Here is a 23,458-nt window from a genome sequence, read left to right as displayed (position 1 = left end):
ACCCTCGCCTCATCCTCTCATCTGCCATCCGATACATCAGCCACGGAGCATCATTCTCACTCAATCACTCTCTGCCTCTATTCCTATTTCCCCCTCTCCCCCCTCTGTATCTGTCCCAGGAGTGATAACCTGTCATACACAGGAAGCAAAAAGAGGTAAGAACGATCTATCCCTCTGCCGGAGATAGGGGCAAAGAGAAAAAGAATATCTCACATCTCTTGTTCCAAAGGGGTTGATGGCTTGTATTAAATAAAACCAATGCCAGAGACTCTTTCTCTCTCACACACACACACCTGTAGAATCACACTTTAGCCTAACAGACAAGGGGAGGAATTAGCAAACACACACACTTTCTCCCAGGAGGAGTGGAGCTGCATATAATAAAGGGTAGAACGTGTTTTTTGGACAATCTTTGTGCAGAAAGTGCTTTAGCTAAATGAATGCACTGTCACATAGCTGCAAGTGTGTTAATTATGTTGAATCCCTTTTTTGGGGGGCTTCTTAAATTAGGAGATCCAAAGATAAAGCATGATACATGGACTGGGAGAAATGATCTTAAGTATAAATTTGGGAAATGAGGGAGAATGCAAGAACTGGTTGGGTGATTAACACTTTTTCTGAAGAATGGCATGAGTCTGAGGCCCAGATGGAACATGCAGAGGAAACCCCAAAACTCACACACACAAACATGGAGGCCAGCTGCCAGACCACATGTTAAAATAGTTTGTCCTCCACTCATCTAACCTCTGCTCCTGTAAGACAGAGGCTTGTCAGGGAGCACATGCCAAAGTGAAGCCCCCATGACCCCCGTCTACGCACACGTGTGGCCGTACTGAAAGGTATACACGTGCATATAAATAGAAATCTAACTCATTGAGACTTCTTGCGCTGCGTCAGAGAAGAGGTTTTGGACTATATCTGTAACTAGGAGGGAGATAACGATCACAGAGAGGAGGAGAGGAGCACTTTCACTGTAACTGTGCAGCGTACGCCCGGTCGATGGGGCGGTAGAGGAGTGCTTAATAACTGTTAAACTGCTCTTGCTTTTCACATTACTCACAGAGTGTAATTCAATTTCAGCCACAGCTGGTTTCACTTTTAACTTTACAGCTGAGCTCAGTCATGTCCCATAATCTGACCTGATAAATAACCAGCTTTTATTGAATTTGCAGAGAAAATAGGGTCCAGTATAAACCTTCACGAGAGACACGCAGAGGTGAACACGAGTTTGGCTGCAGGGCGTTTAAGCTGAATGAGCATATGTGTGTGTGTAAGTGGGTGTATGGCAACTATTATTAACTGGCATACACGTGTTAGTGGTGTGTGTGTTTCATGTTTTTTAATCTAATGAAGGCAGAGTATACTTACACGTTCCGACTCTCTGCTGAGCCTCTCTCCTGTTTCAGGATGCCATTTCACATGATTGGAAACAAATGACTTCGGGGTCACATTTCTTTCCCTTTACTGCCTGTCAATCACAGTGGAACAGTCCAGAAAAAATCAACACACAAAAAAAACACAAGCCACCCTTTCTGTTGTTTCATAAGCGCAGCCTCCATGTTATTTCAACCAGAGGATTATGCTGACTCAGTATAAGGCAAATTCATAGAGCGGATGAATGGGCAGATATGGATATTCTTCCACAAGTTGATGAAAGGTTAACCCAGCTGTTACCTTCAACACGCTATGGGGTCTAACCAACACAGCAAAAAGATGGATAGTAGATCCTGTGATGTCACCCACTGGTTAGTAAATTTATAAAGCCTTGAGCTCAACTTTTTCACATCGCCATATTGAAAGCGGATATAACGGGAGAGCACGGGACACTACACAGTCTTTGGCTAATGACTTGTGATTGACAAGTTGTTAGAACTTGTTGACAAGTTCTTAGCCTAAGAGCTAACAAATTGTCAACGACTTAAGATTTACAAGTCAATGAGCAAACTAATTTGTCCTTTCTGTCTTAAATTATAATCAGATTTCACAAAGTGAATTTCATATTTTTTCTGTATATAAAACTAGCAACTCAGCCCATGAAGTCACCAGGAAAGTGTTTAACGAGGGAGCTAAGGGCCATTTTCTTATAGACTTAGCCTACATACAATACACATCCATCTTTTAAGTAGTTTTAAAACACGGTTTCTTTAACTAGCCAAGTAATATCCTGCTAAATTATAATCTGTAAATACATGTAACTCTCATTACTGAGAGTCGAAGGAACTATTGTTGCTTTTATATTCTTCCAAGTTTCCAATTTTATGCTAAGCTAAACGAAGCTAAGATAACCTAAGCTAATCATGTAAGAACCCTGCTTCCGGGTCCAAACTACTCTATGTTTATTAAGGTTCTATTTAATCTGAACAAGCCCCTAAAAAAGGTATTGATAACTGTCGGCCTATCTCGGTTTTTATTACCACTGTTCATTTTAAAGCTTCGTTTTAAAAACCTTACAATGTAACTACAGCCCAGCTCACACGGCAGTATATTAATGACTAACCCCTTATTGTGAATGGATTATCTCTGTTGTTCTTCTGACTGAAGTTTGGTCCGGTTACAGCATCCTGCCATGCGATCGCATTTGTCCCTAACCATCGGGAACACCTGCGTTAACTTATCGAGTGGAAAAAAGTTAACGTTCATCCTCCAGCTTCACTGTGCTAATGTGTTTATATTATGCTAACCATAGCTGTGTAGACAGCTAGCCCAAATTCAGTATCCCAGCAAACGTCACTGCTGTTTAGTTTCCTGTCCTTATTTATGTCGGAAGCAGAGCTGTATGTCTTAATTTTTTCAGAAGTCTCTCAGTCAGAACATGGTATATTATGTTAAGTGGAAACTAGCGAGCTAACTTCCTGTTAACTTCTAACGCCATTAAATTTAATAAATTCTGTTTTCATGGATGCCTGGATGTTAAACTTAATTGTTACACCTGGTAGAGCAGCCACACTGATCATTTTATTAAAGATGAAAGAATTTAAACAGTTTTTAGCTCTCAGTGATGCTGCAGTGTTAGTTTGACTTTGGGACCTGAAGTGGAGTTTGGACCCGGAAACAGTTGATAACGTCAGACTTAAAGACCGGATACTTTTGCAGTTAGCCAGGTAGCTTTTTTTAAAAAAAATTTTTATTTTTTATTTGTTATATGAATTCTGCTTTCCAGATGAAATTGGAAGACAGAATTTACAATTCCCAGTTAGAATTTTCATCTTGAACAATTTAAATCAAACAAAATTAAAAACAATAAAACAAAAAAATTCCAATTTGGAAAATCGGAGCAGTCCCGCAAACCCCAAATTAACAATCCAAGATGGCATGAGCGAATGGCAGTAAAAGTGTAAAACCTTTAAAAACAATTAAATTGAATCTTTACTGCCACTATCACGTATTTGTGACTTGCTAAATAAGCCATTCACGGAGTACTGATCAGGATCTATCCATAAGCGTGCTGCAGGGGTGTTTTTAACCATAAGAAAACAAGTATTGCACTGCTTTGCTAGTGACATATGACTGGCTCTACCTCCTGAGAAGCGAAACAAATCCTGTTTTTTCTTACTTTTCTGACTTTACTGCTGTAACGAGTTCTGAAATCCACCTTTTCTAGGTGGAACATAGACTAGCGGCATATTTCTCCTTCTATTGGCAGAAAAATTGTTTGATGGACATTGATGAGGTACAGCTGTTCAGCTTTTTGACCATTACAGGTACACCATTCATCGTGGACTTTACGTAGTAAGACATGATACTATGAACACTGCTATATGCTGAAACCAACAAGTATAAGCCTACAGTGTAAGTGTGCTCCTTCATGTATTAATTCACAATGTGCAGTCATGGTAGATGGCTGCCCCCAGCTTGGGCCTGGTTTTGCCAGAGGTTTCTTCCTGTTAAAAGGGAGTTTTTTCTTCCCACTGTCACCAAGTGCTCACAGCAAAGGGGGTTGTTTAATTGTTGGGGTTTCTCTCTATTATTGTAGGGTCTTTACCTTACAATATAAAGCCCATTGAGGCGACTGTTGTTATGATTTGGTGCTATGTAAGCAACACTGAATTTAACCGAATTTTATCAAACACAGTTTTAGCTATTTCAGACTCTATGAATGTGCGTCAAACCTCTTGTTTATCTTTTTCAATTTAGCACACTCATATTTAGGCCCACATGCTCATGTTATCTTTTTCCTTCTAATATCTACCACAAGCGTGTGCCTGCTTCACTGAAGAGTGACAGGTGCAATGTTCAGCCCTCCTGGTATGAAAGCAATTTGTCTAATTGAAAGATCAGGAATTAGAAGGGAGTTTAAAATGATTGTCCTATGCAGGCCAAATGGAAATGACAGACAGTATCAAATAACCTGTCCAGATTATGTTGGTCTGCAGACAAAGAGCAGGCTGTTTGATAGCGGCGCACCTGACCATTCACCAAAACACGGGCCATCCCCTTACCGAGATCCTCAATTAACTTCTTCCTGCTATTTCCACGTCCAGCTCACATTAGCTCACCGCCATGCTCGGCTGTGACAAGTAAATTGCTGTTTGGTTATGACCGTTTGTCGGGAAACAGGCCATTTCCCTCTCCCTCCCTCCCCACTTTTCCTAAACTGCTGTTCCTAGCTCTGCTGAGAGGGAGGAGAGAGACAGGGATGAACGGGTGCTGGTTTCTGACTGAGCTGAAGGCAGGAATTATCACATCAGTGGCTGAACGGGTGTGCCCCATTTGGTATGAACGCAAAAAAAACCCCAAAACAACTGTGTTGTGTTGGCCAACGGTAGTGATAGCTTTTCATTTGACTCTGAACAACACAACAATCAAGAAAAGAGCTGATTTAAACTGTTTCAGGGAGCAAAGCTCTTGTTCCGAATAAAGGGCTCTACTGAATAACCATTTCACCTCCATGCATCTCTGATTAGCCTTATTATTGGTAATAAAATGCAGGAATGGAAACTGGCTGCCTGGATTCTGGCAGCTGTGGTTCTTCCCCTAAAAATCACACAGAAACCTGATGAGCTCATGTTATTAGTCAGGGGTGGCCAGGCCTGACGCAGAGATTCAAAAACACAAAACATGCTTTTGTTCACTTTAAATGGACAGCGGCAGATAATTGGAACATAATGTGCACCCTTTCATCATGTCTCCTTCAAACTCGCTTCCTGTTGCTCAATACTGCATGTGTGCTTTACTCTGAAATACATTTGGCATTTATGTTCAAGCAGAACTGTCATTATGCGTGTGCTATGTGTGCACTGCCGTGTTTGAAAGTGTATAAAAAGACCATTTGGAAGTTGTGGAGCTCAACAAAAAGCACGAAAAAACTTTAATGGGCACTTATGGTCAGTTTAACAAACACGTTCATTATAATAGTTCTGTTACATACCTCATTGCTGATGCTCTTTGGTAACACTGTTACAGCCCTTGATGCAGTAAAACTGTGGACTGAACTGTCAAAAGCAATCTGTCCCGAATAAAAATCTGCATCCTGCCTGAACAGGAATGTTTCTGTTTACTCCGTTTTTGGCTTCTCTGGCTCTAGACGAGATTGCAGAATGAAAAGGAGCTGCTCGCAATCTGCCTCAGGATCGCTTGTTTGTGCTGGTAACTCCAACACGTTTGTGTAAAAGAGTTTATAAATACAAAGAAGTCCCCACAGCCACATTTCTCCTCTCAGTCGGATCAAGAAGGATCAGCCCTTTCTGTTTTGTGTGTTCAGTTTTGGGATTGTTATGCTCAATGGGCCGGAGCCCGCAAGTGCCGTCCAGCCGTCAGAGGCAGTGGTTGGTGGTCGGGAGCCAGGGAGGCTGGCGCAGCAGACAGTCTGTAGTGTCTTCGGCTAGTTTGGGGTGCCGGGAAATGGCTGCAAGCTGGGGGTTCAGAGGGAAGCTGTAGCGGTAGAGGCAATACGGGCTTACAGTGTCTGAGAGATGTGGGGGGAGAGGAGAGCTCTGAGGGCTGAGAGGGCAGTGTAAGGGGAGTAGGCAAGGAGACCCCGGGGACTCGTGAGGACACGGGTCCCTGCAGTGGGGCGGTTTCTTCCCCTGCAGCGCAGAGAACAGCGGGAGGTCTGTGAGAGGAGGCAGAGGGGAGAAGCCTCTCAGTCTGTCTGCTCCCAGGGAGGAGAAGGCTCTGCTGGGCAGAGGGGAAATGCTGGGTGAGGTGGTGGAGGTCTTGCTGTAGAGGGGGAGAGTGAAAGCGTGGACAGCGGCGTCCTGGCAGGACAGCGGGTGAAGGGATGAAGATGAAGAGACGGGAAGGAGGCTCTTCACACTGCTGGTGGGCGACCCTGAGCTCCCTGTCAGCGGACAGGACAGGAAAAAAATAAGACACTGAATCAACACGGTAAAAAAGTCAAATCTCAGAAGTAAATAGAGCTGGAGCACTTTACCTTGGAGCTGTATGGTGAAAGGCTTGAAGTCCAGGCTGAAAGGGCCTCTCCAGGGATATGACTCGAGCAGGCCATCCAACACTCCCCTGCACACACACACACACACACACACACACACTTATTTATACATACTGTAAAAGCAATGAAAAACGTTATTCCAGGTATTTAAATTTTGGTACTGAGAGGTGTGAAATTCTGCACTACTCAGCTCAGCTTTATTTGTAGGTTTTATGTGGCTTCAGATTTCAGTGGTTGAACTTTAAATCCCTCTTGGGTCCTTTAGTGGAGCACTTTCAGCTAAATAAAAAGTGTTTATGTTCAGCGTTCAGTGAGAGTTTGCTATACCTATTCCTTCCTGGATCTCGGAAGCCTTTGGCGAAGGGGTTCCTGTCGATCTTCAGTTTTGTAATCTGGCCCAGAGGAGAGGAACAGACACGGGTTAGAGTGGATTTGTCAACGGTTGACGTGCTTAAGCTAACAATGAGCTCAGCTTTTACAATAGAGTAGAGTGGCAGAGCACCCCCGCGGGACTGCATCTCCCAGCAGCACCCAAGGCGATCAGCCATGTCAAACAGGGGTTCTTGCAGAAGGGGTTCAGGGTCGTTCGGTTTTATCCTGTGCTTTAATAGGCCGTGGACGGCGGCAGTCGGCGCAGTCACAGCTCGTTACTGCGTTTCTGTAATAACACGTTCACTGATAGTAAAATGAGCCCTGATGAAAAGAGCTGGCAGTCCCTGCGGAGGGCTCTGTTACTGGAGGAATGGTAGCCAACAGCAGGGTCAGGTCCCCTCGACGGGAACACACACACACCCTCTCTGAGCAATTGGACCAGCAGAAAATCAGAACACTGCAAATTTATGATTTGGCTGCGAGCACATGGAACCGGGCCTCACTGGCTTCACAATGTGGACATTTTATGAGGTCAAGCAGCCTGAGCTGTTCACTGGAACATCATCATAACAACCGTGCCAAGGAAGAAAAAGCTAAACATCTGTTTTTTGATCAAATCTGGCAAACAGTAGTAACACAGAGTCACTGACTGATTTTTCTTTATTAAACATCACTTCATTTTGTTAATGTTCCAATTCATGAAAAAGTCAGATGTTTATTAAAGAAACAATCCAACATTAGTGTGCTTAGTTTCTGAGCTCAAACCTTCTGTTTGTGAGAAGTATTGAGAAGTATTTCAGCACTGCTGCTGAGTGTTACCTGCTGGTTCTGGTAGGCTGTGACTGTGGTGAACTCTGTTTCTGGGAAGGAGAAGCTGTGCACTCCGTCAGCAGGCAGCGACTGGATCTGAGACAAGTCCATGCGAGGGTTGTGTTTGATGATGTGCACACGTGGCTTGTATTTATGCATCGACTGAAGAATGATCTGCATCATGAGACGAAGAATGAAAGGCTTTTTATTTATTTATTTTTTAAGGTGGACATCAATTTGGAATCATCTTTCAGATCAGAAACGGACATGTCAAGTATTACAGCTGCATGTTCTTTTTTGTTTTTTATATAAAAAAAACCCTTTAAAATAAAAAAAATGCAATTTTGTAAATCTGTCATTTCCATTTTTTGTGCTAACAATCCAAAAAAATAAAGAAAGTTCTGGCAAAAACTAAATTTTGCTGTACTTTGTAGTTTTTTTAAAAATGTAAAACAGAATTTAAAATAAATTTCATTCTTAAAAAAAGGAAATTAAAAAAGTGGATTTCAGGCTGTTTTAGATATAAATCTTCTTCTGGTGCACGACAGTAGGTTACATGATTAACAGGATAATGAAAGGAAATATCCAAGTCTTTAAAATACAATTATGAAGAGCTCTACGTTTTATAAAAGTATTTAGCACAAATGTGCCTTTCATCAAATAAACCTAATAAAACATCAAATATGGTTAAATATGTCATATTACTAACAAAGGTCTGACAAATTATTAGTAATACACTATGGGTTACATGTGACCTCTTTGCGAACAAAACAAAATATATGAAACAATTATTTTGTTCCTCATATATTGTCATGGAGTAAAACTGGTCTCCTAGAAGGTTGTTTGGGGGTTTTATAGCACAATTTTTTGAGGTGGAATATTAATATTATCATTTTTTTAATATATATTTGGGAAAGTAGATTAAAAACACTGAAAAGAGTCGAAACAAATAAACATGTAAATGTAACAGCACAACTGTAAAAATTTGTGGTCCTAGCATCTCGAGCAGCTGTGTTAAACTCATTTTGCGTCGTGGGCCACATACAGTCCACTTTGATGTTAAGTGATCTGAAATGGGCCGGGTCGGTGAAACAACATGATAAATGTGTAAAATCATAGAAAAGGCTATAATAGTTCACTGTTCTGTAATTATAAAGCCTAAAGCTCTTCTTAATACAGTTTAATATAAACAGACTATCCTGTAATTACAAACGTTTTTGTTTTTTAAATTATTGTGGACTCATTAAAATTTTCATATTATTTGATATTTAATATTTGAAACAGTAACTTTCCTGTAAATTTAGCTCTTTATCTGTTAGTAAATTACTGTGATGTTGTATGATGAAAGGCGATGGAGGTGGAGAGGTTTTATTAATAGGAAAAGCTGTAAAATTTATGAAATTAAAGATAGAAATTTAAACTCTATCCACTCCTTCCCATTTTCTATAGCTGCCCAATGGGCCGGCTTAGAGTCTTCAGCGGGCTGATTCTGCCCCCCAGGCCTTATGTTTGACACCTCTGATCTAGACTATTTCTTTTCACAGGAGAAAAGCCCAATAAAAAAACGGTAATGTGATATATGAGGTTTCACAGTGGAGGGAAACGCTTTCTAAAATAAACTCAGCACTTACTGACAAACAGCAATATGTTAAGAAAAAAAAGTGAAGACAATAAAGTTAATTAAAAATGCGTAAAATGTCCATTTGAGATTTTACACTGACCACGAGAGATGTGGATTTCGAGAAAGTTATTCTTGTCTTTTTTCTTTTCTTTCTTTTTTTTTTTAAACATGAAATTAATTTCATAAACACACAAGTTCCAGCGTGGACGTATAAACAGCAGGATCGAGTCGAAAAGCCTCCAGATGCCTCCCTGGTCACAACATTTGCAGATTGCTAAATCTTTCGCGGTAAACTTTGGAGCTGAGAAGTATTTCCGCTTCCTTCCTCCCTCTAAGATATCCAGGTTTCCCCTCGATGTTACAAATGTGTAGGAGAGCAGTTTAAGGACTGAAACTCTCAACGCAGTCAGAAAAGCAAAAGCAACACGCAGAAACACATAAAAATGATTAAAAAGATTTGTTAATATCATGATCTAATACACAAAAATTAAAGAATGATCTTCAGCACATACGCTTTAAAAACGAACTCCCTTTTAATCTTAGTGCATCTGATCCTTATCCAAAGCAAGAAGAGCAACAGGAGGCAGCGTGTGGGTTACCTACATGTCCCTTATCGTCCATCTCGTTGTTGGTGAGCTTGACTCGGTCAAAGCTGATGACCTGACGCATCCACGTCTCTCCTGCGCACGGGGAGTCCGGGTGCACGTAGAGCCGCGGCGAGATGCAGGAGTGATCCGTGTTTCCAGCCACCATCCACTGCGAGCTGTGGTACACATACCTGCGTGGAGGAAAGCGCGTGTAAGTAAAAGGAAAAAACAACAACAAGAATAAAAAAAAAAATCGGCGCTCACCTGTAACGTTTGGAGTCCACGGGCATGACGTCCATCGCGATATAATACTGCTGGCAAGGGTCCAGATTGCGCACCTTGACGCGCACAGAAGGAAACATTCTCCTGATGAGAGGAGAGGAAAAATAACAAGAGAGAAGTCGTGTTTGATCTCTTTAATGAAAGCTGCTTAATAAAACTGTTAAATGCGTATTTGGCCATCACGGATTTCAGTTTATAGCGACGTCTTAAAGACAAGAAGAGGCCGAGACGCTTCTGCTTCTGCCGGCCAGGTTCACAGGAAAGTTCAGGGACCTCCAGGGGCCCTGAGGGCGTCGTCACTGTCCGAGATTTACAGCGCGTGTTGTCGGTGATTGAGTAAACGGAACTTAGATTTCCGCGCGCAGTCATGTTCCAATAACTCATTTATCTGAGCAAGAACCCGTTTTCTGCGAACCTGAGATAGAAGCTTAATTACACTCCCAACAACAAGTTTTCTCTGTGCAAACGATGCGTCACATAAAAGAGATCTTACAGATCGGCAAATATGGGTAAAATACTTAGCTAAGAATGATTTAGAAAACGGTTTAGTTCATGAATATGAGTTAATTCACAAAAGCAAAAGTAAGTGACATATTTCCACGTGATGAAAAGCCACTTTCAGTTTTTGTTCTGAACCTCATAATTTGTTTAATGATAGCTGCCTCGTTAGTTTAGGGAGTGATCTTATTGTACACTGTTGTTCTTCTGCTCGCCTCCGATTGGTTGTATCTTGATAGAGCGTTTTAAAATCCTCGATAAAGCCGCACCTGTGACCGCAGAACAGTTAATGTAATTATCATAGCCTGATAAGCCCGCTCCACATTGGATTTTATTTGCAACAGACGCTTTAATGAGGAAGCACACCTTCAGTTATCATTAAAATGTAGACAAGTCTTTTTAAAATTTATTTGCGGGGGTAATCCCCTTCAGAGGCCCGGACTGAAAACTAAACCGACGGGTTTAAATTGCACTAAGATAAAGTATCTGATTAAACTGTCGTTTTAACTGAAATCTCAAACTGTGGCACTAAAAACATAACGGCCAGACTGCACTGTATCTGGTGATCTACAGAAAAACGGCTGTAGCTCTTTGCTTGTTAACGTGGAGGCAAATACAGTTGGAGTTTAAACGTTTTAAATAAAAAAGCTGGTTAAAGTTGGTAAAATCAGCAGGAAGACGGCTTGTGCGGGGCTAAGACTTCACACGAACTTCTTTGAATTTAGTCTTTCTTGCGCAGATGTTTTACCTTCCGGCTTTAGTGATGATCATCTCGGTGCCGATCTCGTAGAATCTCCTCCACAGCTCGGAGCCCTGCAGCTCTACTCGGACCTCTCTGTCCGGCCGACAGTCGCTCTCCTTCGGCTTCTTCTCCTCGCTGCTCGGGTCAGAGTCTTCAGTCTGTGATCTGTCAGTCTGTCCCTGCGGGTCACAGGCTGAGGGGTCCTCTCCCCTCCTCGGTGTCGGACATGCTTTCTGTAGCTGGTTGATGGGATATTTATTCTGGTCTGAAAAGTGGGGAAAGGAGTGAAAAAAGAGAAATGAGAAAAAACACAGAAATGTGTCTATTTTTTTTTATATTTAATGGAAAGCCAGAACTTTGGAAGCTCTTTTAATTTGGGGAAATTTTAAAAATTGGTAATATTATAAATCTTATTTTACTTCATGAATGTTAAAGTTCCTAGAGCGAGCTAATTTTAGCCCTATTCCTCAAAAGCAAGTTCACGTGATAACTCTTGAGTTTTAACTGATTGAATATATTCTAAATCATGAGAATTTTAATTTTTGAGAACTTTAAATGTGGCCTAAAGATGAAAAATCAACTGAACCTTGCAACTAGAAAGTTGTGCGTTTTCTGTTTTTTCCCCCAAAATTGTGCGTAAAAGTCCTTCAAATAAAAAGCAGCAGGGTGCTCTCGGCGGTTAAGCAAAAGTGTCCTCACCGGGAAAGATGCTCCTATCGCCGCTGGTGTCAGCGCTGCTCGGCTCGTGCTCCTCCGACACTTTAATCCTCTTGCAGGGCTTCCCGACCAGCGCCTCCACCGAAAAGGCGTGAGCCCGGGAGCTCAGTCCCTGCATCCTGGTGGGAAACACCGTCTGTACGGCTCCTGTATTCCCCCGAACTTTAACTTCGTCCCGCACAAAGTTCAGCCCCCTAGCTCGCTCAGAAGAGGACAGGCAGAGCAAACACCAGCAGCCGCAGCACCTCAGGGAGCTCCGCGTGACGCTGCGTAATTAAACCGCTGCGTTCCCATGTGTTCTCCGAGACGCGCGCCCGCATCAAAAACACCTCCCTGATTATTGGCACGCCTCTTCTCACTACAACATTTCCCCCCTTTAACCGGATCAACTTCTCGCCTTCCCTCTCTCACAGAGAGCTCGTTCCTCCGGTTCCGCTCTGCGCGTCATAGAGAAGGAGGGGAGAGCGCGCATTCCTTCACGTGCGGCCCCGCGCCGTAGTAGACATCCACCTAAACTCTAATGTAACCTGAAATTCATATTAACTGAAACGAATGAGAATAAAGTGAAATAATAAAGAGTGAAATAATGACATTCATTTCATAATCAGTATTTTTGCGCTCGACGTTGGAACTTTGGAACCAAAACAAGCAGCCATTTGGCTCAATACGCACCTGAATTAAGCTTATCTGAAATATCTTTTTGTTTCTTAACGTTGAGAGAAAAGTAAAAGGACTCGATAGATGTTGGATATTTTTTGCTGTGTGTTACTTTGGTCTCGGAACAGTCTGTAGGAGCATGTTTGCGCGCCTCACTGTCCTCAGAAATTCAAAATTCTTAGGTCAGTTCATAAATTTGGGCAGTAATCTTCGACTCATATTAAATAATAAAATTAAACGTTTAAGACAAAAATAAATTTGATGGCTTGAATTTATCCTGTATCTTCGTCAAATGTAAATGTTGTAATGTAAAGGACATTTTTTTTAAACAAATAAGCCGTTCATTTGCATTCTAAGATGCTCTCCTATTTAGACGGCCCATAGGTTAATACACTTATTCTGTCAAATATTGTAAGGAGGCGAAAGGCACAAATATTTAGATCTGTTAACTCGGACCATCTGGAAGGTAAAATATCACCGTGAAACTCTCTGCATGTCTGCTGAAGCTAACATTTCCTATATTAATTTGAAGGCTTTCCGTAAAGCGCGCTCACGTCTCCCGTTTCCTTGGTACAGAAGTGGGGTTCTTATTCGTGGTACCCGGTGAGGTTGTGCGCAATAGTCTGGTTCTCATAAATGCGTGGATCAGATGGAGTTTGGCGCACAGGGGGAAGAAAAAGGGTCTGTAATGACAGCTCGGGATTATTACATTACTGCTCGACATGAAATAGATCCGCTTTACACAAATAAAAGTCAGCAAAGGCTCTATTTAAAATGTTTTTTAATCACATGGTGTAATTGCTCTGAGGAGAAAACAAATGAGGGCTGTGTTTACAGCACGGTTGGTTTGGTTGCTGATGGAAATCTCTGACAACAGCCGGGAAATGGAGAACTATGACCAACCGGAATCACATGTTCCCTGTCATCATATAACCTGCTGTCGGACCCCGGCCTTCGTGTTTATTCTTTCCTAACTTGTCGTTTTCTTGCAAAGCATCTCAAACACCCGCCGTGGTTTCAGGCTGGGGGGGAGGAGGAGGGTGTAGCAGATCGGATCTGGCTGCGGCCTGCTGCTGCTGTTCCTGCTGGCTTTTATTGGAAAAAGACGCTCAAAACTGATAGAAATAGCCTGCGCAGTCTCTTTCCTCGCATGTTTGAGAGATTGCTTTCCGTGCTGTCTTCGCCAGTCAGCTCATAAATCTTTCTCATGGGATTATGGGATGTCAGGAGAGTGATGACGAGCGATCGCCTCGCCTGGCTTTCTGCTAAACGGCCCGGCACCTTCTTGTTGCTTTCTGATTTGGCGCAAACCTGCGGCCGTTCAGGGATGGCTGGCACACATGTTTCCTCTTATTAAACACAATATGCGTGCACGCGCTTGGCGGAAACAAGGGATTCAAATCCAATTAAGAGGGAGGCCTCGGGTTTCCATTAAAGCGGAAGTTCGATGACCAGCTGCAATTAGGTTTCCCATTCATTTTTTTTCGCCTTCCGGCTTCTCGCTGCCATGCTGTTGATTTGTATACAGGGCCTTAATTAATAGCAAATAATTGGCCTTAAACTAAAGGACCTTTATTTGTCCATAAGAAGTGTTTTTCTATTATCTGCACTTCAGTTTTCGCGTTGTTTATTCACAGCTATTTGTTTTTTCCAAGTTTGTGCCTATTTGGAGCTGAAGGCCAGGGCCCAAAGAATAATCACCACCAGCCACACACCCATGTGCTGTATGTGCGCACAGGCTCACAGCTCGCAACGTGTGTGTTTATAAACAGGCCTGGCTGTCTGTGGCTCACTGCTGAATGGATGTGACGGGGCTCCCTTATGGTTTGTTTTAAGTTGGGTCATGTGTGTGTGTGTGTGTGTGTGTGTGTGTGTGTGTGTGTGTGTGTGTGTGTGTGTGTGTGTGTGTGTGTGTGTGTGTGTGTGAGAGGCTTATTCTGGGCACGGGATGCCAGCTCTCTTGCCAAACGTCAAACTTCCACTGCCTGTCTCCTGTGACGTTTGCAGAGTGATTAAATGTAGGACGGTGGCTCTAATGGGATGTGACCTCTCTGCTCTGTGCTGGTACATGGATGACGGCTCACCTGGAGTACTATGACTGCTATGACAATGATGTGCTCATTTTTGTGTTGTTTGCTGTTATCGTCATCGTCTGCTCCTGTTTTCCATTCGAAGCAGACGTGGAAAAGGACGCATAAGGAAGCCCAAACAGAAGCTATTCATCCTCATGTCATCATGTCCAGGGATGTGCATCTGTGTAATGTCACATCTGCTACTCATAACCTCTGCCTTGTCCCTCTTCTTGGAGGTACAGCAGTGTCTCTCAGACTTTCATGTCCCTGCAGGAATGAAGCCTTCATTCACATTCACTGCCTCTGCATCTGCAGCAGCACTCATGTGAGAGTCACTGGGACTGATCACATCCTCTTCTACTTGTAATTAATTAACTCTGTGTGCCAGCACATCGTGGTTCTTGATTTGCTGTTGAACGTCATCCAAACGCTATCTTCCAAAATCTGATGATGAAATGGTAAAAAAAATGTAAGAGACCCTTAAGTTTATCAGCAAATGGATTGTAGAGCTATTTGCTGTTTATGTTCACAACTGTGAATTTAATGACCATCATATACTCAACACATAAATCCGGCATGTGGGAGTTTCACACACTCTCTGCACATCATCACCGCATGTAAATTAATTTCTGGATTTACAGTTAGGTCCCCAAAGAACTTTTTTTTTTCTAAATCATTTTGTAGCTGAATTTTAAACCAAACAATCAAGATGGGATTGAAATGCAGGCCTTCGCCTTTACTTCAGGCAGCTTAACAAAAGTATTCATTAACTGCTCAGGAATTTCAGACATTTTTATACACAGTCCCCAGTTTTCAGAGGCTCGGCAGTAATCCTACAGTTAAAGCAGTTTCACAGATGAGGCCTCTTTTCATGTTATTTTGTAACAAATTAAGCAGGCAGAAGATCTGGAGTTGACCGTTGAACTCTCTCATTTGGTCTCTCTTCACTGGAACCATGAGTTCTGAAAACATGTCAGTGCCAGTGAGGGAGGTTATTCTTAGGAAGAAAAATCAACTATTAAAGAGAGATAGCAAAACGTAAGAAGTGTCCAAATGAATAATAGTATAGTGTAGTCAGAAAGACTACAGAGGAAACCTAAAGTGGATGATTGCAGAATTCTTTCCTTCATTTCTTCACAGCATCTAGCCAAGTCAAAAACACGTTTGAGGAGGTTGGAGTATCACTGTCTGCAATCAACAGATTGGACACACACATTCAGAGGATTCTTGAGTATATGGGTTACACTTAAGAACAGGAAGGCCACATGAGACTTTGTCAGAAAATATCTTAAAGAGCCTGAACAGTTCTAAGATAGATGAAACCAAAATGAACTTTTTGGGAAGAGAAAAGTAACTGAAACATACCACATTACCTGCCTAACATGGTGCAGGTAATGAACAGGTCCAAATGCCTTTGGACATGAAGCAGTTGAGTAAGTACAAATATCTAAAGAATGGTCACTTTTGACTTGCTATTCATCACTATCTCCTTGCTTTTATCATGAATGTCACAATTATTTATACTTGTACCGGCTGAATAGTCATTGTCCTTACAACTAATAGTCTTCATTTCATTGCTTGTGTCAGTGCACTCAAAATTTTTGAACATCTTGTCAAACAATTTGTACACCCATTTTGAAAACCCTATTTTTAAGGAGTTTCCATGAAAATCTCCATAAATTACTTTTCTCAGGTGAACCTTATCTCACACTAATGAAAATTGGTGTGTGTTACTCTTACTTGCAACCAATGAAAAGCCTCTTCTACCCAGTCACAGGTGAATCGCGTTATAGTATCCCCTACTCTACAAGTATATATATAATGTGTAAACCAACAGACAGGCATGAGGTGCATACTGAATCTACAAAACTGCAGAACATGGAACGTCAGCCTTGTGGAAGAGGGGTGAGAATCGGTGGAGGACGAGGACAAAACCGGGTAAGAAGAGGCCAACCACATAGACACGTTCCTGACGAAATCAGGGCAACACTTGTGGATCATGTGATAAACCATGGCCTCACAATGGCCGAGGCTGGTCGAAGGGTGCAGCCAAATGTAATAGAACTACTGTAAGTTCTATTATTCAGACATTTCGTCGGGAAAACAGGTGAGCATACTGTAATGTAGTTATTCAGCACAAACTAATTTGCTCTGCACTTTCATAGTCCTACAGGAGACTTGCATTAGGACATGACCTTATCTTTACATATAGACGTACTGTAACTGAAGCGCAGACTAGGCCCAGGTGTGGCATAGTGTGCTGTGGTACAATACAGTAATGCTGTAAAGAAAGGAGTTTTGAATGATAGTCCTGTAACAATTACTGTAAGCATGTTTGCGCTTATTTATGTTTGTGTTTTTTTTGTTTGTTTTTTTCATCTGCATCTCAAAAAGGACTGCCAGACAACCTGGAAGAGGTGGAAGAGGTCCACTTTTGACTCCGCAGCAAGAGGAAAGAATTTGTGCAATGGTGGCTGCAAACAACGCTTTGAGACTGAGAGAAATACAAAGAACTGTCGTAGAAGATGACACCATCTTCGGAAATATTCAGTCAATATCAATTTGCACCATAGACAGAGTCCTCAGACGGAATGAAATGTCCATGAAGCGATTGTACAAAGTACCATTTGGTTTTTTTTGTTTTTGTTTTTGTTTTTTTTTTGGAAGTGACATCAGAAACAGCAGCATGTGACATCACGTGATGGCGGAGCTTCAGTTCATCCTTTGTCATCCTTTTTTTTTTTTTTTTTTTTTTTAATAGGACAGGGGGAAAGAATGAAAGAAAGAGGGGGAGAGGAAGAAAGAAAACCAAAGGGGAGAAGAGACGGTGAGAAGGGGGGGAAGAGAGAAAAAAAAACAACAAAAAAAAAAAACTCCTGGGTCACCTGTATGGAGAGAAAGAAAAACAAAAAAAACAGGGGAGACAGCAAACAACAAAGAGCAACATAATAATAAAAAAAAAAAAAAAGCACCATCACAATAAACTAGCTAGTCATAGATATCAATAGTTACTAAATAGTAAACGATATTGTGCAGCACGCAAGATAGACAGCGCACAGTGTGCTTTGAGGCAGCAGCCAAGAAAGCTGTAGTCCGCATCTGTGAATACCCATGTGTTGCATACCTGTGTGGATCAGCATGCTTGCATTCCAAAGGTTTCTCCATGTAATGATCTGCTAGAGAGTGTGGGGAGCCACAGCCCTGTCCTCTATGGTATGAAGCAGGTATGGAGGAGATCAAAACTCCAGACATCCAGAGGCCCCCAGAACACAAGAGACCAAGGAAGACCCACAGAGGGGCAGCCGCGCCACTGTCCCAGTAAGAGCTAAGGAGAGTCCCAGATGAGAGCTCATTCAGCAGCCGCGGAGCAGAAGCCAGGGGGAGTTGCAGTGACGCGCCCGTGAGCTCCGCCGGCAGCCAGCTGTGCCTGAGTGACCGAGCCCCAGGCCGAGAGGCCGGGGGCACCCCACCTCCAAAGTGGCCCGAGCGAGCCCCAATAAGCGGCCGCCAAGGAGTGAGCCGGTGTGTACCCGGACGCCCACCCCCAGATACAAAGAACCACCAACGCACCGATACCTGAGGGAGTCCGCCACCGGCAGGGGAAGTGGTGGTGGGTGGAGATAGGCCTCCAAACCTTGGAGGGCCTGAGATGTCCCCAGAGAGGTGGCGTCTGATACCCAACCTGACATATAGACACAGACATACAGGCACACACAGACACAAACATCCATTCCCACCCTCATGCTCTCATAAGTACCAAAGTACCATTTGAACGGAACAGTGATCGAGTGAAGGAGCGCCGTCACCAGTATGTACAGGTAAAACATGTTTGCATATGTACCTCTGTTTACTGTAAAAGTTTAGGCCATGCACTGCACTTACATTTATGCATGTTACTGTAATCCTATTTACAATTCAAACTGTACAATCTGTTGTGCCAAATGCACCATTACAGACTTTTTCATTCTCATCCTTTGTATAGCGTATCCTGGAATTGGAAGCCAGGGAACACCTGCACACGTTTGTATATCTTGACGAAGCGGGATTCAATCTCGCAAAAGGCAGACGGCGTGGACGCAATCACATTGGAGAAAGAGCCACCGTTGATGTCCCAGGCCAACGAGGAGGAAATATTACAATGTGTGCAGCAATCTCAGAAAATGGCGTTCACACCCATATTCCTCGTGTTGGTGCATACAATACACAACACCTATTGGCTTTTCTGGACGCTCTTTATAGGGACCTAATCCCACAAAATGAAAGGGATGATCCTGGTGACAATCGGACAATGCATGTAGTGGTTTGGGATAATGTTGGCTTCCATCACTCTGCTGTAGTCAGGCAGTAGTTTGCAGCACACGACAGGATACTTATGGAGTTTCTTCCTCCTTACACTCCATTCCTAAATCCAATTGAGGAGTTTTTCTCTTCCTGGAGGTGGAAGGTATATGACAGGCATCCACATACCCAAATGACCCTGCTAGCAGCTATGGATGCAGCTTGTGATGACATCACAGCAGAGTCTTGCAGAGGGTGGATTCGATACTCCAGAAGATGCTTTCCCCGATGCATCGATAGAGCTGACATTTGCTGTGATGTTGATGCAAATATGTGGGCAGACAGACGGGAGCATCTAGATATCATTGATTGATATGCAACAGTGTCTGTTTTTCAGTTTTTTGGTGTTTTTCTTTCTTTTCTTCTTTTTTTTTTTGTTTCATAACTACTGCAGTAAGGTTTACTGTCTAAGTGGGTTTGTTTGCTGTAAAATGTTTGATTTACTGTATTTCCCCAGTTGCACAATGCTGTGAACAGTTTCAATTAAATATTATCAAGAGTGCATATGAAGTGTCTTGATTTTCCTTTACAAGTTATGGTTTTCAACATGCCATGCATGCTGTCCAGACTTGACATGTCATTGGGAAGCACCTACAAAGAAATCCGTCACAATGAGAACATGTTCAAACCATTTGATTTTGTGACCAAAGGTGCTGGTGTAATGACTTGTAATTGTGACAGCCCTGACACTTTGATATAAGTACTTGCTTTTGATGAAAATAATCTGTTTTGATTAAGGGACTTGCTTTTGAAGCATTGACTACTTATTTTGAGCAACTGACTTTTCTTTTTGATGAAGTGACTCACTCTTGCAAGTTATCCACCATGTTTTGCAGTTTGCACTAATTGTTTTGAGAAGAGCCTTAGTAGTGGTGCAGAGATCAATTCTGTTGTGAGAAATGCACCAAAGCAACTGAGGAAAAACTGTAAGAACAGGAAGGCCACATGAGACTTTGTCAGAAAATATCTTAATGGCCAATGGCCAGTCATCTGATCTCAACTCAACAGAGCAGCTTCAGTTATTAAATACAAAACTGAAGCTGCTCTGCAGAACGACCCACAAACAAACAGCACAGACTCATTAGCCTTTACTTGACATGGAGAAATTACCGTACACTCACATATGAAATCACCCAAGAAAGGCCGTTTCTGAGCCAAGAGAGACGCCTGAAAAGGACCTGGTTGCATTATGAGAAGCGGAGGATCTGAGGCTTTTCAGCTTGACACATTTAAGGGAATGAACAATAAACAAACCGTCTCCTGGAAGTTATGTTGATATGAAGTTAACTTGTAGTAATGGCGCTGTGTCTTGTGCTTCAAGCTATGTTGACTTTTCCAATATTTAATCAAGACCACAATGTCAACTATGTGCCGTGAGCGGCTAAACACACCCATTAATAATGTTAGTCATAACAGTTCCCATAGTGGAAATTGGGAACACTGTATTATAAACATTGTGTTGTTTAAAAAAAAGAAAAAGGTATCCGGTTGGTGTTAAATTTGTACCAAAATGCATATGACAGAAAAAATTAGTTTGAGATTAGTTTAGATAGAAAGCTCAGCCTGTCTCTGCTCCTCAGCAGCACATTTCTAAATCAACTACAGATCATTTAGTCTTGGGGGGGTTGTTATGAGTTATTACAATAGTTATAGACGTGGTGAAACTCTGTCTCCCTCTGTGGATCCCCTCTTGCTGTCTGCTCTCTGGGTCTCTAGCCTGGCAGCATGTGGGGATCTTGGGCACAGGGCCTGGTACTGCTGCCCCCGCCTCCCCCTTTGCCCGCAGTGCAGGAAGATTTAATGGCTCATGTGTCACGGCATCCAGCCTTCACTGGCTCCTTCTGTCTCAGCCCGGTAACAAAGGAGCGAGGGCAAGAGGAAAGCAGGAGAGGAGAGGAGCGCCTCTGCCAAGATGCAGGCCTCCTCCTCCTCTCACCACAAGTGTGTTGTGAATTATGTCCTCCCTCTCCCTCCCTCTTTTCTCTCCCTAAGCTTTTACTTATCCCTTACTACTCACCCTCTTCCCATTAAAAACATATAGATCTTCATCTGTCCACAATGCTTTCATGAGGCCAACTGTGAAACTGACTCTACGGCACATTCGTCTCACTTGTTTGGATAGCTAATTCTTTTTGATGAAAATTGCTTTCTCTCTCTCCCTCTCTCTCTGCCTGCCTCTTTCTCTCACTAACTCCCCCTGGCTGCCAGTAACAGTGTGGTTAATGGCTGTGGTAAAAAGAAACAAAAACAGCCGTAATTGATAATGAGAGTCAGACTTTGCATGTGAGGGTCTGAGCCGAGCATCTTTTCTCCCTCGCAGACAGCCCAGACGGGGCAACTCTGCCAAGCAGGACGCTGATTGAACGGGGCACCGGGAAAGTTGGGATTTAGGAATAGATCCCTGGGAATGAGAGCTCTACTTCCCAGAAGGATGTCAAGGGGTGAAAAACTAATCTGCTGGGTGTTAGGGTGTAATTTTCTAATACTGTAATGTGTAACTACCACACGATTTTGGGAATGTTTGGATAGAGCGATGCATAAAAGTGAACGACGCTCCAACGTAAATACACTTTCTGGATGGCTCGCTGACTTGAGCAGGAGTTTGAAATGTGTTGAGTGCTCCTTTCGCTGTTGTTAACACGTATGGTGAGAGGGGGAAGTAGTAATTATTTGAGGGGGGGAAATCCGTCGTTTCACATGCATGCGGTGGAAAGCTGTTGAGGAACCGTCACGCATGTCTTTATCTGTTTCTGTCCCACAGCGCACAATCGTTCTGAACACCAATATTTATTTTTTTTATCAAAGCCACACCGCAGCAGAGGAGGGATTATTTTTAGATTTCCCTGATAAATGAGGGGTTTCGTGTATCTGGATGTGGTCGCAGGCGGCCAGGGAGAAGGGTGAAAATTTAGGAGAAGAAGAAGTTGGGTGGAAAGAAAAAGAAAGAAAGATCTGGCAGAGCTACAAAAGCTTTTAAAACATGTGAAAAATCAGCAGTTCTTTAACAGTTAGCTTGTCATTTTTATTTGCCTCTTCAGATGGTGGCAGCGGTTGTCTTTCAGGCTGTGCCAGCTGGGATTGGCTGCTGGCTCGAAGGCGCAGGCCTGGCCCCGGTTAGCACTCTTATTATCATCACCACACACTGTAATTCACATGCCAATCACAGCTCTGAGGAGCGCAGGACGGAGGGGAGCAGGGGCTGGTTAGAAGGGGGCCGCCGACTGGAGTGATGGGCCGGGCAGGGTAGCGACTGTGTGCTGAATACTTCCAGCAGGCCCTAATCGGACCTTTCATTCCCACATCTCTGCAGAATGAGTCTGGATAGCGGTATGATCAGTTATACAGGGCTGGCCTGTGTTGAAGCAGGAGGCCGTGCTGGGCTGGCTGCTGTAAGAATAGGAGTGACCTCTGAGGAAGGTCAAACTGTCAGAGTTTGGCTGGTTTGGCCTCGAGTTAGACACAAGCTGGGAGAGACGGCAGAGAGGAGAAGAATATAGGAAATATTAATCTAGCAGAATTCTCCGTTTTTAAGCCAAAAGTCACAAAGCTGAAAATGCCTGTTTAAGCTAAAGAACAGTGGGTTATATGCTGTACATGAATAGTTTAGGAAATTTGTTTTAAGATGAACACTGTAATTCCCTTTGGAAAAATACTGTGCTGCAATGGATGTGTTTTTACTGCAGGGAAACTCTACAACCTTCTCTAGATGACTATCCCCTTTGTAAAATTGAGGATAGTTAATGGATTTAGATGCATCATTACCATTTAAACCATTTAATATGGGTTACACCACACATAGCTTTAACATAAAGATTAACTGTTATTAATTCTAAATCATGCTGGGAGTGCAGGAGTTACGAGATAGATAGATAGATAGATAGATAGATAGATAGATAGATAGATAGATAGATAGATAGATAGATAGATAGATAGATAGATAGATAGATAGATAGATAGATAGATAGATAGATAGATAGATAGATAGATAGATAGATAGATAGATAGATAGAACATTGGGATGTTGTTAGGGAGCCGGGACAAAACACACACACTGTATGACATGAATAATAATTAATACGTTCACCAAGCATCTGCAGTTATGTTTGATGTGAAAGCTGTTTTGTAAAACTGTGGTTTGAATTTAAAAGACTCATTGTGATGCTAAAATACAATTTCACATTCACGTGGTCGACTGTGCTACAGTGCTAGAGATGGTGTGATTCTGCCTTGGAGGGCATTTGTTTGAGCATGAAAACACCACACACATAAAAGACAGATGTAGTTTCTGCATTCTTTTTAATGGCCAAACGGGGGCGACTCCTCTGGTTGCATAAAGTTTCCCAGATATAGAAATTAATGGGAGACAACGCT

At 42.6% G+C, this 23,458-nt stretch overlaps 1 protein-coding gene and 1 long non-coding RNA gene across 2 annotated transcripts in view; both read right to left on the bottom strand.

Annotated features, from left to right (window-relative positions):
* Positions 1–5,279: 5,279 nt before the first annotated feature.
* On the bottom strand, positions 5,280–12,359 carry tbx22 (T-box transcription factor 22). Its single transcript, XM_026187941.2, has 8 exons — positions 12,003–12,359; positions 11,310–11,568; positions 10,046–10,147; positions 9,798–9,972; positions 7,583–7,747; positions 6,719–6,783; positions 6,374–6,459; positions 5,280–6,280 (listed from the first exon to the last, which is right to left on the bottom strand). The coding sequence occupies exons 1-8, from the start codon at positions 12,136–12,138 to the stop codon at positions 5,754–5,756; spliced, it is 1,515 nt and encodes a 504-aa protein (XP_026043726.1). The 5' UTR covers positions 12,139–12,359; the 3' UTR covers positions 5,280–5,753.
* Positions 12,360–21,757: 9,398 nt separating this feature from the next.
* Positions 21,758–23,458, bottom strand: part of LOC145419522 (uncharacterized) — a 6,448-nt gene continuing 4,747 nt past the window's right edge. The window contains exon 3 of the long non-coding RNA XR_013900831.1: positions 21,758–22,551. This is a non-coding gene — a long non-coding RNA (uncharacterized LOC145419522). The remainder of the gene's footprint in view (positions 22,552–23,458) is intronic.

Source organism: Astatotilapia calliptera, chromosome 2 (genome assembly GCF_964374335.1).
Source record: "Astatotilapia calliptera chromosome 2, fAstCal68.1, whole genome shotgun sequence".
In the NCBI taxonomy this organism is placed as follows: Eukaryota; Metazoa; Chordata; class Actinopteri; order Cichliformes; family Cichlidae; genus Astatotilapia; species Astatotilapia calliptera.
This window is presented reverse-complemented; position numbering and strand designations above follow the sequence as displayed.